General features: G+C 40.8%; 1 protein-coding gene across 2 annotated transcripts in view; it reads left to right on the top strand.

Annotated features, from left to right (window-relative positions):
* The window catches only part of phlpp2 (PH domain and leucine rich repeat protein phosphatase 2), a 48,702-nt gene extending 32,763 nt beyond the window's left edge, over positions 1-15,939 (top strand). For both annotated transcript variants that reach the window (XM_034870658.1, XM_034870650.1), the window contains exons 8-19: positions 1,246-1,476; positions 6,614-6,816; positions 6,977-7,037; positions 9,400-9,495; positions 10,113-10,268; positions 11,939-12,139; positions 12,486-12,648; positions 12,734-12,864; positions 13,319-13,432; positions 13,769-13,963; positions 14,098-14,329; positions 14,473-15,939. In XM_034870658.1, coding sequence (XP_034726549.1) covers positions 1,246-1,476; positions 6,614-6,816; positions 6,977-7,037; positions 9,400-9,495; positions 10,113-10,268; positions 11,939-12,139; positions 12,486-12,648; positions 12,734-12,864; positions 13,319-13,432; positions 13,769-13,963; positions 14,098-14,329; positions 14,473-15,759 — 3,070 coding nt within the window. In that variant the 3' untranslated portion in view covers positions 15,760-15,939. The remainder of the gene's footprint in view (positions 1-1,245; positions 1,477-6,613; positions 6,817-6,976; positions 7,038-9,399; positions 9,496-10,112; positions 10,269-11,938; positions 12,140-12,485; positions 12,649-12,733; positions 12,865-13,318; positions 13,433-13,768; positions 13,964-14,097; positions 14,330-14,472) is intronic.
* The last annotated feature ends 711 nt before the right edge of the window (positions 15,940-16,650 follow it).

Raw genomic sequence — 16,650 nt, 5'->3', positions numbered from 1 at the left:
CCAGGGCACCGGGACAAGAGCCCCGGGCACATCAGTGAACGAAGGTCTGGAATCACAGTCAAAGACCCCCAGTTTCATGAGTTTTTTTCAGATGAACCTGCCTCCCTGCCCTTTTTCCTCGCTTTCTCTGCCGTTTATTCTTAGGTTGTATTAGGCCCTCTCCATGTCGCATACAGTTGCAGATGGAGATACGAACGGGGCGCTGACGTGAAGAGTCACCTCTGCAGCCTCAGGAATTGCAAGTTAACAGCAGCTCAGAGTAGAGAGCAGATGAATACCACACAGAGTTGTAGCAGCAGACACATCTCTAGAACAACTGTTAAGAGGAGACTGTGTAAATCAGGCCTTTGTGGGCAAATAGCAGCAAGGAAACCACTACTAAGGAGAGGCAACAAGCAGAAGAGATTTTTTTGGGCCAAGAAACACAAGGAAGGGACATTAGACCAGTGGAAATCTGTGCTTTGGTCTGATGAGTCCAAGTTTGAGATCTTTGGTTCCAAGTGAGAATCTATAATGTAAACAGTCATGAAAATAAAGACAATGCATTGGATTACAAGGTGTGTCAAAACTTTTGGCCTGTGTATATACGTGTGTGTGTGTGTGTGTGTGTGTGTGTGTGTGTGTGTGTGTTTTTTATATATATATATATATATATATATATAATTTCCCAAATCCCAAGGTGCTAACACAAAAATACTCATACACAAAAATGAAATATAAACCAAAAAAATACGAAAGAGTTAAACACTGACATTAATATGACAAAATATGAACATAAATATAAATAATGCTGTCCAACTATATTATAAGAATCGCAATAGTATAAATAATGCCTAACTATTTAGAGTAGCAGGATACATATAAATAAACAAATACATTCTCTGTAATATCTTTTTTCTCTTGTTCATTTGTTTTCCAAAGTAAGTGGTGTTTATTGTCATTCAATTTTTGCTTTTATTCTGTCCAAGGTTGTTGGGGTTTGCACCTTTTAGTGCACATAATAATGTTCCTCTCTTTGAATTGAGGTTTAAATCGATTCAGTGAAATGCATTAAATTAGTATATTTTGTTATGCAATCAGAATAAGTCCGAATCTGAGGCAGTTTTCATCCTGTGGACCTGCTCACTTTAGAGTAGGATGCTGCTCAGTTAACAATGACTATATAACTACTGTGGACACAAGCAGATCTTCTTTTGGCCACTCTTTGAAGTAAACATGAAACATGTTGTCTCCTCTCCATCTTAGCCTGCAGACATTGTCTTTGGATGGGAACCATCTCAGCTCCCTGCCTGAAGAGCTGGGTGGCCTTTCCCAGCTCAACAACCTAGGGCTCTCCTTCAACAACTTCTCTCACATCCCTGCTGTGTTGGAGAGGTTGAGTGCAGTGGACAAGCTGGCCATGGCTGGGAACAGAGTGGAGATTCTGGAGTTGTGTAGTTTGGCCAGAATGAGCAACCTTAAAAACATTGACCTCCGGTAAGAGGAATAAACAGCTTCCAGCCTCTGCATTTCCTTACTTCAACTCATCCCTTTCTTCTTCCTCTGTTAGATAAATATGTAAAATATAATATGCAATGTGAAGCATTGAAGACTGTCAATAGGGCAATATCAGTCAAGTCAATATTCAGTAGGTATGAGTAAAATTATTTCTTTTATTTTTTCCTCTGGCATTGAAGAAAACATTAGATTAGATTGTCTGTGCAGCTGGGTTGAAGATATGTGTGAAACATCCATATTTCGCCAGTAAAAAATAAAAAACTTTTTGTTAAATTGCTTAAAAGTCTTTACTACATATATATATAGATAGGTAGGTAGGTAGGTAGGTAGGTAGGTAGATAGATAGATAGTCTGGACAGACACAGATGTAAACGGCAACTTGACTGGTATACGGATGCATACAACTGCAAGGCGGTATTTCTAGTAAAACATTTATTTATAGATCCCGGGCTTGCTAAGCATAAATGCCTTTTTTTCTGCGTTGCCCTGCTTCACACCTGGAATCTGCCTAGAACTACATACGTATTTGTTTGCCTCTTAGCAGCTCAACAAGAAACAGTAGAAGGGGTTCATCTAAGTGTCTTTCTCACAGGGACCTCTATGGTGGTTAATGAGGGATGGGAAAGCTCTACTTATTGATTTTCCTACAAGGAACAAACCAGCATCCACTGCTCCACACACAGCCAGCTAATAATTCAACCTTGGGAGTGAAGTTGCAGCTTGGCAATGGCAGAGTATATATAAAAGTGCAAGGTGCACCTGTTGTGTGTCAGCGGGCTGGCAATGCAATTCAATTTCAATTAATTTCAATTCTATTCAGTTTTATTTACAGTATCAATTCACAACAAGAGTTATCTCTAGACACTTTACAGATAGAGTAGGTCTAGACCACACTCTATAATGTACAAGGAAGTTCTAGTAGTTTCCTCTAGAGAAAGCAACAGTGCAACAGTGACGAGGAAAAACTCCCTTTTAGGAAGAAACCTCGGACAGACACGGACCCTTGGTAGGCGGTGTCTGACGGCCGGTTGGGGTTAAAATGAAGAGTGGCAATAACAGTCGCAGTAAAAGATAATGGAACAGTGACTAAAAGTAGTAGTTTGAAGCATAGCATTGCACTGCAAGGCATTACAAGGCACAGCGTATCAGGATGTAACAGCGCATCGCAGGACATGTAGCAGGACCACGGCTGCAACCAAGATTTTGTTGATTATATGGTAAATTAATCTGACGACTATGAAGAGAAGAACAGAAGGAGTGCCATGTCTGCGGCTATACACCCTCCCCCGCCGTTCTAGACAAACGCTGCAAGCATTATCAAAGAGGAGAGTTTTAAGTTTACTATTGAATGTGGTGATGGTGTCTGCCTCCCGAACCCAGACTGGAAGCTGATTCCACAGTAGAGGAGCCTGATAGCTGAAGGCACTGGGTCCAATTATACTTTTAAAGACTCTAGGAACCACAAGTAACTCTGAATTCTGGGAGGGCAGTGCTCTAGTGGGACAATAAGGCACAAAGAGCTCTTTAAGATAAGATGGTGCTTGACCATTTAGCACTTTATAGGTCAAGAGAAGGATTTTAAATTCAATCCTGGATTTTACAGAAAGCCAATGCCAAAAAGCTAATACAGGAGAAATATCTCTTTTCTGAGTTTTTGTCAGAACACGCACTGCAGCATTCTGGATCAGCTGGAAAGACGTAGGGGCTTATTTGAGCATCCTGATGATAAAGAATCACAGTAGTCCAGCCTGGAAGTAACAAATGCGTTGACTAGTTTTTCAGCATCGTTTTGAGACAGGATGTTCCTAATTTTAGTAATGTTACGAAGATGAAATAAGATTGTTCTTGAGGTTTGTTTTAGATGGCCGTTAAAGGATATATCCTGTTAAAAAATAATTCCTAGATTTCTTACAGTAGTGCTGGAGGCCAGGGCAATACCATCCAGAGTAGCTATATCCCTAGATAATGAGGTTTGGAGGTGTTAAGGGCCCAGCACAGTAACTTTAGTTTTGTCTGAGTTTAACATCAGAATATTGCAAATAATCCAGGATTATTATTTCATTTATGCATGCTTGAAGTTTAGCTAACTGACTGGTTTCATCTGGCTTGATTGATAGATTTAATTTGGTGTCATCCACATGACAATGAAAGTTAATTGAGTGTTCTCCAATGATATTGCCTAGAGGAAGCATTAATAAGGACAATAGAATTGGTCTAATCACTGAGCCTTGTGGAACGCCATGGCTAACTTTAGCGTACTTGGAGGATTTATCGTTAACATTAACAAAATGAGATTGATCGGATAAATATGACTTAAACCAACTTTGGTATGATTCCTTTCATGACAACTAAATGTTCCAGTCTCTGTAATAGAATGGTATGGTCAATGGTGTTGAATGCAACTCTAGGATCTAGTAAAAGTACAGTGAGTAAAGAGACAAGTCCTTTGTCTGCAGCAGTTAGAAGGTCAGTAGTCATTTTCACCAGTGCCATCTCTGTGCTATAATGCTTTCTAAATCCTGAATGAAAGTCCTCAAGTAAACTACTGCTACGTAGAAAATCACATGACTGATCAGCAACTACCTTATCAAGGATCTTGGAGAGAAAGGGAAGGTTAGATATAGGTCTATAGTTTGCTAAGACCTCAGGGTCGAGGTTGGGTTTTTTCAGGAGAGGTTTTATCACAGCTACTTTAAATGACCGTTGTACATAACCTGTTAATAGAGACATATTGATCATATTTAGTAGTTGAGTGTTTACCATGGGTAATGCTTCTTTAAGTAGCTTTGTTGAAATGGGTCTAAGAGACGGCTTAGCTAAAGAGCCCTTTGACATGAATTGTTAAAGGTGTATAGGACAGAAGAAGTCTCAGTATATGTCAGGTCTTGTCGTTCTTTCTAGTGTTACTGTGTTTAAAGGTGAACCGTTAGAAATTGAGGGCCAAAGGTGATGAATTTTGGCTCTAATTGTTATAATTTTATCATTAAAGAAACTCATAAACTTGTCACCACTCAGAGCTATAGATGGCTCAATAGAGTTGTGACCATTTGTCAGCCTGCTACAGGGCTGAAAACAAACCTTGGGTTGTTCTTATTTTCTTCTTATAGTGATGAGTAATAGTCTGATCTGGCATTTCCGAGGGCCTTCCTATACATTCTCAGACTGTCTTGCCAATCTAAACAAGATTCTTCCAGTTTTGGTGAAACGCCATTTACTTTCAAGTTTTAATTTGTGAGTTTGGGAGTTATACCAAGTTGCTAGTTTCTTTGGTTTATCATTTTATTTTTGAGAGGAGCACCATTGTCTAAAGTCGTCTGTTATATCTGTTACTAAAGTTAACATAAGGGTCCTCTGTTATATTAAGGAACGGAATTAAATTAAATGCTGTTGGAATATCTTTATTAAAGCTATTGCACTGTCAGATAAGCATCTAGTGTAGAAGCTTTTATTTTTTAGTATAGTCTGATAGTAAGAATTCAAAATTCAATTCCGATGCCATCTGTTCGCACAAGGTCGAGGGTGTGGTTAAAACATTGAGTGGCCTTATGCACACTCTGACTAAAACCAACTGAATCTAGTAGAAAGTTGAAAGCAATACTAAAGCTATCGTTATCACATCCACATGGATATTAAAGTCACCTACAGTAAGTACTTTGTCAGATACTACACTTGATAAAAACTCTGAGAATTCAGATAAAAATTCTGAAGCCTGGTCCTGGAGCTCAGTAAATAACAACAAATATAATTGGCTGTAATGTTTTCCATGATGGATGTTGAAGATTAAGAAAAAGGCTTATCAAGTTATAATTTAGTTTTTGTTCAGGATTAATTAACAAGTTTTGGCCTGAGCCTCTAGCGATTTGAGTATTGTTATGACTGGGAGGAGTGGCTTCATTTAGACTAACATATTATTCATGGCCCAACCATGTTTCAGTAAGAGAATAGATCAATGAATCGATATCATGAATATAGAACAGAACTGCTTTAGAAGACAGTAATCTAATATTTAATAGTCCACATCTAATTTTCCTATTCTGTTTTATCATTGCAGTGGTTGTTTTAATCCCAATTAGGTTTTTAAGCATAGCCCCTCTCTTGTTTACCTTTTGATTTAACCGATCTGAGTCCGGGGACAGACACCGTGGTTAAACTATGATTGGGCGACTGACCCAGTGGAAGCACAGAGGAGCACCATGCACTGCACCTCCGATTACTAATATCAGACTTGTGTTGTCATTGTTTATGGCTGATATGGCAGCTCTCATAAAAGAGGAATTGTTGTTTATTAACAGGATGGATGGGGTAAGGGTAAGCCTGGACCTCAGCACAGTGCCTTTCCTGACAGCCATGGTCTCAGAATGTCTTTATTATTTTATTGTACACCTCGTTATAAGTAGGTAGGATGCTAAATAGTGGTAGACAATTCTGACTAAAATATTTTATAGAAGTTGTCCCCAAGTGAAACAGAAGGAAAGTCAATAGAGTGGTTTCAATGTCGACCAACGAAGACAAAATCTTGGATGCCAATGTTAGATTTTTAATAAACCTGAGGTGTGTTCCATCTATCAATTCAAATTGCGTTAACTGTAAGATTTAATCAGGATTTGTATTTTCAAATTGTATAAAGTCTGTGTGTGTAATCTGATGTCATGAAGAGTATTCTCACAAGAACAGATTGAAAGACCCCAGGACAAATAGAACAAACAAACAAACATTGTTAGACCTTAACGATTGATACAATATTCATTTTGTATTTCTCCTCTTTTCTTTCCAAAGGAGAAACTGCTGTGACATATTACAGTGTGGAAAATTGACACATGGTTACTGCTATTACTCATTTATATATGCCACAATATTTGTGACATTCTCCAAGTAACCTATGCTGATGATCTGTCACTGTAAAATAAAATAGTGACTGCTAAAATATTTCTTTTGAATTTGTGAGTTAATTTGTCAACCCTAAATATCACACTACTACTATCTTCATTTTAAGTATGACATTTCAGAGTTTATTCTCTGTATCAGTTAGTTTATTTGATGTCACTCACTTTAATGTTTCTGCTCCTGTAGGAATAACCTGTGCTATTTCTTCTCTTGTCCTCCCTGTTTAATGCAGATTAAATGGGCTGCACTGGTTGAAAAACATTAGTCTAGAACCAGTAAGCCAGGTGACCCAGTTGGACTTACGGTACAATTACTTGGACTCACTAGATCTGAGCTCCGTGTGCAACCTGGAAATTCTGCATTGCCAGCGCAACCAGCTGACGACACTCACACTCAGTGGTTTCACACTGCGCATGCTTCACGCCAACAGCAACCGTGAGTCAAACAGAGCGTCAACTAGCTGCTATTATTGTCTCGCTGGCTGCTGTTGTCTGTATGTTCAGGCCCTTATCCCAAGTGATACATTCATCTTATAAGCACACATGTGAACTGGCCAGATGTTTAGCTGCTGATTGCTGCTTTTATCTGCCCACAGGCCTTACAACAGTCAACATCTATCCCGTCCCCAACCAGCTGACACACATGGACCTATCACAGTGAGTTCTGGCTGGGAAGAAGAAATGGCTGTGGTCTCTGTGTTCACAGATTTTTTAAACAGAGGCTCTGTTGTCTAAAAATAGTATCTTTAAAGATTACTTTTTTGGGCATTTTAGGCCTTTAATTCCAGATGACATATGAAGACATTAAAAGAGAGTAAGAAGGGGAATGACAGTCAGCAAAGGGCCACAGATTGGAGTAAAACCTGCGGCCACTGCGTCGGGGAGTAAACCTCTATATACAGTGAGGAAAATAAGTAATTTTTTTTAAGTACACCCTGCTATTTTGCAAGTTCTCCCAATTAGAAATCATGGAGGGCTCTGAATTTGTCATCGTAGATGCATGTCCACTGTGAGAGACATAATCTAAAAAAGATTATAAAGACACCTGTCCACCCCAAATCAGTAAGAATCCAACTACTAACATGGTCGAGACCAAAGAGCTGTCCAAAGACACTAGAGACTAAATTTTACACCTCCACAAGGCTGGAAAGGGCTACGGGGAAATTGCCAAGTAACTTGGTAAAAAAGTTCCACTTTTGGACCAATCATTAGAAAATGGAAGAAGCTAAACATTACTGTCAATCTCCCTCTGACTGAGGAGCTTGTCAATGACCTGAAAAGAGCTGGGACCACCGTTTCCAAGGTTACCGTTGGTAATACTCTAAGTATTTTATTGAATACAAAAAAATTGTTAAAAAATCATACGGTGTGATTTCTGGATTTTCTTTTTTAGAGTATGTCTCTCACACTGGACATGCACCTACGATGACAATTTTAGACCCCGCCATGATTTCTTAGTGGCAGAACCAAACAAAATAGCAGGGTGTTCAAATTTTCCTGGCTGTATGTGTGCCTGCTCTACCAACTGAGCTAACCCAGACACTAGTATCTTTAACTTAAGGCGTAAATTAATTTGAATACTGAATTGGAAAATTACCCAAAAAGCAAAAATTCTATGGAACCTACCAAGTAAAGCTTGTATGTGTGTATGTTTGTATTTTTTTTTTTATTATGATTTTCCTGGTCAATACATTACATTCAATGACAATACATATGATACTTCTCATTAAGCCATCTGTAAATGTACATTAATAGCCCCCAGAAAAGTATCACAGGCTCCATAAGCAGAACAAACGTGAGCAAGGACCCATTAGGCAACACATTCTTTTTAAAGTAGAACTTCGGGCAATTTTTACCTGATTCTTGATCGCTATATAACTCTGAGTACTGTCGTAAAAAAAAAAAAAATACCAAAATTGCTGCAGCTAATGCCGAGAGGTCCCAGTTAGCTAAAATGCAAGTTGTGGGGGCATATTGTAATGAGTGCCTTTGTGGCTCTTAACAAAGACAAAATGCAATTAAAATGTGTGTGCTTGAAGTTGGCCTTATTAAATTTTCCTGCAATTATATTAACACTGTCGGGGAGGGCCTGCTGCTGTTTGTTTATGGTGTTCAGCAGAAAAGAGAGAGGATAATGTTTACATTGGCATCGGGTGGAATATACACAGTGGTGACAATCACTACTGTTATCTCTCTCGGTAAAAAAGGCCGTCATCTTACAGACGTACTCACGGTCAGGGGAACAGTGTTTATCTATCATTGTCCGGTTATTACACCAGTTCTTATGCACGTACATACAGAGCCCCCCTCCTGTCCCAGCGGAGCAGAGTGTGAGCTGCTAGCTGCAAAAAAAACATTTTTAAGGGATAATTTTTTTTTTTTTCTTAAGATTTGATTTTTTTTAAGTGGTGTTGTATGTGGTACTTATTCATAGTCAGTGAATTACCTACAGTAGATGGCAATTGGCACACCCCAGTTTGAAGGAGCAGACAGGAGGACAGGTATGGAAGCTAAGCAATATCCTGCTGTGGATGGGGACAGCAGCTTAACATATTTTAGCCATCTAAAAGAAAGGCCCACCTAAATAAAAATAAATCAATAATAATTTAGGTGTATGCTATATTTACAATATTTTCACAGCTTTATCTTGCTGTCGAACAGCCCTGTTTAAGTTTACGCCGATGGAACCGAAGCTGTTCTTTTTTTTGGTGTCTGAAACACATTTTCCTTCTGACCCCATCCACAGCAGCAGCAGCAGCTTCAGCTTATGCACAGTAAACATCACTGTCATAAAATAAGTTATCTTGTGTTTCTGAACCACCTGCCAGTGTAAGACACATCTGTATCGAGATCATTTGCATGCTCAAAAAACCCTCAAGGATATTGTTTTGGCCTCCTGTTTACCACTTTTTCCAAACTGCTTACTCATCTGTACCAAGCCAAATGCCAACTACGCTCAGTTTGAGTGTTTGTGTGTGTGTGTCTTTCTATGTGTATGACGGTGTGTGTGTTGAGACAGGAACCTTTTGGAGTACCTTCCGGACTGGGTGTGTGACTGCGGAAAAATTGAGATGCTGGACGTTACCCACAACCTCCTGTCTGAGCTTCCTTCCAGGTTACTGACCTTATTCTGTCCCTAATCTTGAACCATATCTGCTTAAAACTTGAACTTTTCTGTTGCACAATTGCATATTTTAAATGGATTCAGCTCTTGTAATGCAACCGGATGGCTATTGTGTCCAGAATTAGGTTGTCAGGTGTCACATTACACATGGTCATGCTGCTCACTCTGTTGCCAAACTGCTTTAAAATTTGTCCATCCTAAACATTTCTTATGGTAGTGAAACAATAGAAATAACAAGGCACAAATAACAGCTGGTATCAGTCTCTCTGTGTAAAACAGTATTTTTGTATTTTCATTCATTTTCATTTTTTTTTCTTTTTTATTCATTCAATCATCATTTACAGCAAGCTTTCAACACAGGCATTTCCATTTGAATGAAATATCAGAAATGATTTTTCAAATGAGGTGATCCTCTATCCACGGGACCCACTCATGATATGATGTTTCAGGAGAGCACAAAAAGTTAGTTTAGGCAACCAAGCTAAAAGGTCATCCAGTAGTCAAGTTTGCACAGGGAGACAACGTTCTTTGGTTTGTTTCCTTTTTTGTTGGTCTGTTTTTTACGTATCCTAATCTGGCTCTCTAACATCTTTTCTGGCCTCCGACAGACTACTCAACAGCTTGAGTTTGAGAAAGCTGCTGGCGGGGAACAATCGTTTGCAGAGAGTGTCTGACCTACTTGACCACATCCCTCTGGAAGCCCTAGACCTCCAGCACAACAAGCTAGCTGAGCTCCCTGAGAGTCTGTTTTATAAGGCCTTAAAGTGAGTATCTCCACCCTCCTCTCTCTACAGATCTTACTGGTTCCTTTTTCATCCTGTCCTTGAAACTATTCGAGCTATTACTTGAGCCCTTTAGCAACTCTGCTTTAAAACATTTACCTGGAGTGTGTTCCCTGATAGGTGTCAGTTGACATTTATTGTGTCACATCTTATTGTTTTGGAGATGAAGTATATAATGTATGTAGGGATTGTGGTCAAGATCAATGGAGCATTCTAAATCTTAGCTGGAGTTTAATGTGCCCTCCTATTTCCTGTGTGGTAAATCACTTAACACCCATTAGCAGTTCAAATTCCTTAATGTACTTTACTGTCTCTAATGCTGAGGCGTAATGGAAGGGACTGCTTTGTGCACGATGGGTTTTCCGATATGTTGTCTAAAGAGCTGCCCAGCTTACAAGAGAAGGCTGTTATGCTCTGATGGAAATGATATGTGGCTACATAAACGAGGTGGATAAGGACTCTTTTGACATATTCAGATTTGACACTGAATTCCAAAAGGCCACAAGACCAGTAAGGTGTCTGTCAACAGTCTTGTAATGTTTGCGGGGCTTTAGAGATAGCATTGTAATAATGTCTGACTCTGTTTTAAAACAACAGCGTGACATGGTTCACTTTTTCATGTGTCAGAAGTACCGGGTTTATTACTGTTCACTACGTTATACGCACAGGCAATGACTTAACAACATCAATTACACAGGACCAGTGTAGCTCAAATTACTGTCCATCCTCTCGGCGTAGGTTCAACAGCGTGTAAATCAATGCTCCAATTGTCGATGTTTAGCAGTATCCTCTTTAGTACAATGAGAAAAAAAACACACCTTAAACACCTTAATCTACATATCACTGCACTTAAATTATGGTATGTCCTGTATTCTGCACATAATAGGTGGCTTGAATTTAGATTCTTGCACTTTGCATTGTTTTAATACTATCAATACTACAGCTGCAAATATTGTGAGAATAATGTAATAGAAATTATGCTGCTACATACTACTTTACAGAATCTAATTATTAGAAATTGTAGTTTCTAACCCCTAATACTTGCTCTTAGTCATAGTTCTAAAGTCCTAAATTAAAGCACAAAGGCAAAATAATCAAATAGTTTATTTATGAGTCACTCTTTAGCAGTAAATTATGTGATATTGTAGTAAAATGTAATTGTCCCCAGTGTATATATAAAAGAAAATAGGATTCACTTGGTTACAGTAAAGTATATGTGATATTGTAGTAAAATGTATTTGTCCCTAGTATATATTAAAGAAAAAAACTACATCTACAACAAACTGTTGGATTGATCTGGACTTTCAATTTTCTCACATTTAATTTCTGACCCAAAATGTTAGCTTTTTGTATATATGTTGCATCATTTGCATAGATCAAAGGGAGGGAAAGGGCTTGTACAGACAGGGTCAAATCAGAAAGTTACATTTAATAAAATTATTTGTATTATTTTAAACAAAATTTGTATTTCCCTGAACCCATGACATAAATATAACCCATTACAAGGGGAACTCAAACTTTTAGCTTGAGCTTCTCCAAATCCACTCTAAATGAGACAGTATTGGGTGTACAAACTTCTTGTACTTCTAGTGTATCCACATACACTTTTTTTTAAACTCATGTATCTGTTTTTTATTTGTTTTCCCTCACAGCCTAAAATACTTAAATGTGTCAGCCAATGCACTGGAAAGTATTCCTCCCAGCAGCCAATCAGAGGAGAGCCTCAGCACACTCCAGGAGCTCTACCTGACGGGGAACAACCTGAATGAGAACTGCGGTGCATTGTTAGTTGGACACCAGAACCTGCGGGTCCTTCACATTGCCTACAATCAGTTGCTCTCCTTCCCTGCCAGGTGTGTTACCTTGGCTTACTGTTAATCAGTGTCAAAAATATTTTGTATTCCACTTATTAAAGCTATAGTGCTCCTCCACACAGTTGCTAGTAGCCAAGGAGGACACAAAGGATTAAAATCTTCACTTGAGTTTCTGCTATGGAAAGTCACTGGACGCCACAATCTTCTGAACATAGCCATACTGAGATATACAGAGAGTTGTGTGGAGTTGATAGTCTTAATTATCTTTGTAGCAACTCATTTGGCAATGGCTTGAAAGTAACGGACATTTAATAATATCAAAATGTTGCTAACTAAATCTTTAAGATCACAGGATTGTTCCACTGTCATGTTTGTGTGTCTTTAGTAAGCTGAGTAAGCTGGAACTCCTGGAGGAGCTAAATCTAAGTGGCAACAAGCTAAAGACCATCCCCTCCACTGTGTCTAGCTGTAAGAAACTGCACACCCTCATAGCACACTCCAACCACATTACTGTCTTCCCGGAGATTCTCAACCTGCCTGAGATCAAGGTCAGACTGGTTTTGGTTTTATTTGCCTAGCCAGTGTATGATTATGTTCAATCTGTCAGCTCATGTTTGTTTTGTACGTTTGTAGCTTGTAGATCTAAGTTGTAATGAGCTGACTGAGATCCAGCTGCCTGACTCGCTGCCTGCCACTCTGCAAGAGCTGGACCTGACAGGCAACAGCAGCCTGATGTTGGAACACAAAACGCTCAACCTCTTCAGGTGAGTCATAAAGCTCACTGAAATTTGTCAAGCATGAAATATAAACACTTTAGATTGTGTAGCTGTCTGGACACATACTGGTGGGTAATGGCATCATTCTTTTATGTAAAACTTATAAGCAATGAAAAGATAAAAATATAGCTGTGAAAAAGATCATCACTATGAATGGATTGAACTGGCTGTAGTTACATTGCCTCTCTCATCCTGTCAGCATTATTTCGCTCTACCTGTACTAATAACTTATCAGAATGCAGTCAGGTTATATTCTGTCCTTCTTGTCATAGATCACAGCAGCCTTTGAGCTAGGAAGACCTTAACCTTGACCTTAACGGTGACACTCACCTGTGTTTTTTCCTTACTGGATTAAGTTCGTGGCTGTGTAAGGAAATAATGCATGTACCAATGTAAACCTTCTTCTACAATTCATTTTACTATATTTCGTTTCCTTTTTTAGTCACATCACCACCCTAAAGTTAGACCAGAAATCCACCACGACAGCAGGAGACACACAGAGTGCCTCCCCTCCATGGAACCACGGTTACTCTGAAATGAGTGGCCAAAGAAACAAGTCAGTACTGTTTGGTGTTTTGTTGTGTTTGTAAAAAAAAGAAAAAACACAGTCTGGTTAGCCATCTCCCGGTGTCCGCTGTTTTCCCGGTGGGCAGTAAAGCAGAGGGGCTGTAGGCTCGGTTTGGTTCTGCCGCTGATCAAGCAAGCGCTGTTTGTTGTGGGTATCATAGCAATGTTGTCCTGTTTCCCTTGTTAATTGACAAACAGATTACTACTTCCTGCTGGTATGACCTAGACAATCGGCCTTCGTTGCCTCTAGTCCCTGGCCGTTGGCTTGGTGTGTCAGGGCCTGTGCGTCATCTGTTTGTTAATGTGGATCTGTTGTTTGGGACAGGTTGTGCGTGTCTGTGCTGGCTGTAGACCGGTTTGGAGACGGTGTGGAAGCATGTTATGGCATCTTTGACGGAGACCGCAATGAGGAAGTGCCTCGGCTGCTGCAGTGCACCATGGGAGATGTGCTGTGGGAAGAACTCCAGCACTCCAGTATTGACAATGTGTATATGTGCAACACCTTCCTCACCTCACACAGGTAAGAGATACTATTTTAAATGTTAGTTTTTGTTAATACCTCTTTTGGTACTTGCTATAAATAAATAAATAAATAAATAAATAAATGAATGAATGCACTCTTACTGCAGTTTTGTCTTGTTTTGCATTGGACAGGAAACTAGGAATGGCTGGCCAGAAGCTGGGTGCTTCTGCCTTGCTGTGTTACATTCACCATGAGCCTTCAGATCCAGGAGGCTCCTTTAGCCTCACTGTGGCCAATGTTGGCACCTGCCAGGCAGTGCTGTGCCGGGATGGTCGACCTATACCTCTCTCTAAGGTTTACAGCTTGGAGACCTGCACTGAAGAGATGGAGAGAGTTAAACTCAGTAAAGCCATTATTACCGAGGTAACGCAAAGCTTCTAAGTATGTTTGGTTCTTGTTTTTATACTCAGGCCATTACAGTATGTAGAACTTTTGTTTAGTGTTAATGTGCAACTTCATATTCAGTGGGGTGTATTTAATTTTCATCCACAATTCCTCTTTTGTAGGATAACAAAGTGAGTGGAGTGACATGCTGCTCTCGCCTGCTGGGCTGCTCTTATCTGTCTCCCTGGGTGCTTCCAAAGCCCTGGGTGCACTCTAAGCCTCTATGTTCCCAGGATGAGTTCTTGATACTGGGGAATCGAGCGCTGTTTGAACGAGTCTCCTACCAGGAGGCTGTATGCACTGTGCAGGCTGTGCGAGATCCTCGCGCTGCTGCAAAGAAGTTGTGTTCACTTGCTCAGAGTTATGGTTGCAAAGACAACATCGAGGCTGCAGTGGTATCCTTGCATATTGCTGAGGACAGCTGTACCTGTGAGCCACCTGTCTCCACCACTGAACCACGGGGTCCCCCTCCCGCCCCTGTGCCTGTGACCGTGACCCCAGGCCCCAGTGACCCAGCAACCCTTTCATCCAGCAGTGGTGTTGTCTCTGAGTTTAACAGTGAGACATCGGCTTCAGAGGTTGGCAGTGAGGCGGGGTCCACCGCTTCAGACGAGCATCCATCGTCTGTCCCTGCATCCCGCCCAGAGAGACGCTGTAGTCTACACCCTGCTACTACACTGTGTGGAATTATGGTGCCAGGCTCAGTTGGGGCAGGAACCCACCCAGGCCTATTCCAGCGACAGCCCTCCTGTGCTACATTCTCGAGTAACCACTCTGACAACGGCTTGGACAGTGATGATGAAGCTCCGCTTGAGGGCGTAATTTCCAATGGCAGCAAGGTAGAAGTGGAGGTAGACATTCACTGCTGTGCTTTCCAACTACGGTCGGGGGTCTCTGAGAGCCCAAAACACTTCGACCTTGAAAAGCGAGGCTATGACTATCCCAATGGCAAAATGCGGAGACAGAACAGTGTGGTGGTTTCTGCTACAAACGGCTGCCTGCTAGCTGTATGTGGGAGAGAGATTACAGACCTTAAAAAGTCTCCTTCCACATGCAGCCTGTTTGGGAAGAAGCTATCCAATGGCTCTGTGGTAGCCCCAGAGGACAGTCATAATCTCATTGAGGTGGCCCTGGAGGCTCCAAAGAAGAAATCTGGGTACTTCACTGCCCCAGCACAGCAGGACCCCGAGGACCAGCTCATTGTGCCTCCGAGTCTGGAGCAGGAAGTCAGGGAGCAGCTAAGAGGCCAGAGCCTTCTAGTCTCAGCACCCCCCTTACCATCCATACCCCCTTCCTTAAAAGACCCAGTGTGGGATCATCCCCACCCCCCTTCATTTGCCTCCAACCTGGTCCCAGGTCCAGGCCCGGCCCCCACCCTACAGCAGGAAGTCTATGATACGGCCCTCTAGAAGGGGGACACAGGAGAGGGTCATTTGGCTGGAATTCTGGGATTGTGCCATTCCAGGAAAGAAGAGGAGATTATGCATGGGGGATAATCCAATTCAAGTTGCCATTGAGATCTTTTTGCAAGACAAAGCTGTGGGACTTCGACAGTCACTCAGTGATGCTGCACCTTTAAAGTGAGGTAACAAAAAATGATTTCTGTGAACGTTCTGAGTATCCAAGAAAAAAGGGCGACCAAAATCCCAGTTCATAACATGACGTTGTGAAAAAACCAAAACAAGCCTGACTTGAAATGGGATACCTCATGTGTTAAAACATGTCAGCAACATTTCCCTTTACTTGGAAAGCAAGCGATCTGGAGGGTTTGTACGGGAGATTATGTTTAGTGCAGTCAAATCTCCTCTCCAGGGTCTCTGTGGTCTCTCAGGTCCTGGAGAGAAGTCCTGTTACTGAAACTTGAAAAGTGCCTACTGCAGTCAACTCAGCCTTGAGCTCCTCCCTTATCCAGGCTGTGTTTGGGAATGTGAGCTTGTTAGTTAAATTTGGAGGAGGGACAGGGTCTCTAAGAGACCAGCACCGGCACAGCTTCTGCTCTCTTCCTTGTCCTGTGGCTTACAAGAGATATCAGATATCAGAGTGTAAATGCTTGTAAGGGCCATAGGACTAGAAGATGTGAAGACAAAATAACTGTATTTACAATGCCAGAAACATAATGCTTGGGTTTGATTTTTAAGATTCCCACACAATATGTATGGAATCTTCCATATAGGATACATTAATTCTATACAGTGTAGTACACACTCACTCAACTAGCAGTCAACTGACGTGGTCTGCTTGAGCTGCTGACACACCTAGATTAAAAAGCGTTGCTATTCAGAGTAATTCATTTTGAATAA

The sequence above is a fragment of the Etheostoma cragini genome, chromosome 1 (genome assembly GCF_013103735.1).
Source record: "Etheostoma cragini isolate CJK2018 chromosome 1, CSU_Ecrag_1.0, whole genome shotgun sequence".
In the NCBI taxonomy this organism is placed as follows: Eukaryota; Metazoa; Chordata; class Actinopteri; order Perciformes; family Percidae; genus Etheostoma; species Etheostoma cragini.
Note: the sequence above shows the minus strand (reverse complement) of the source record. Positions and strands in the feature narration are given on the sequence as shown.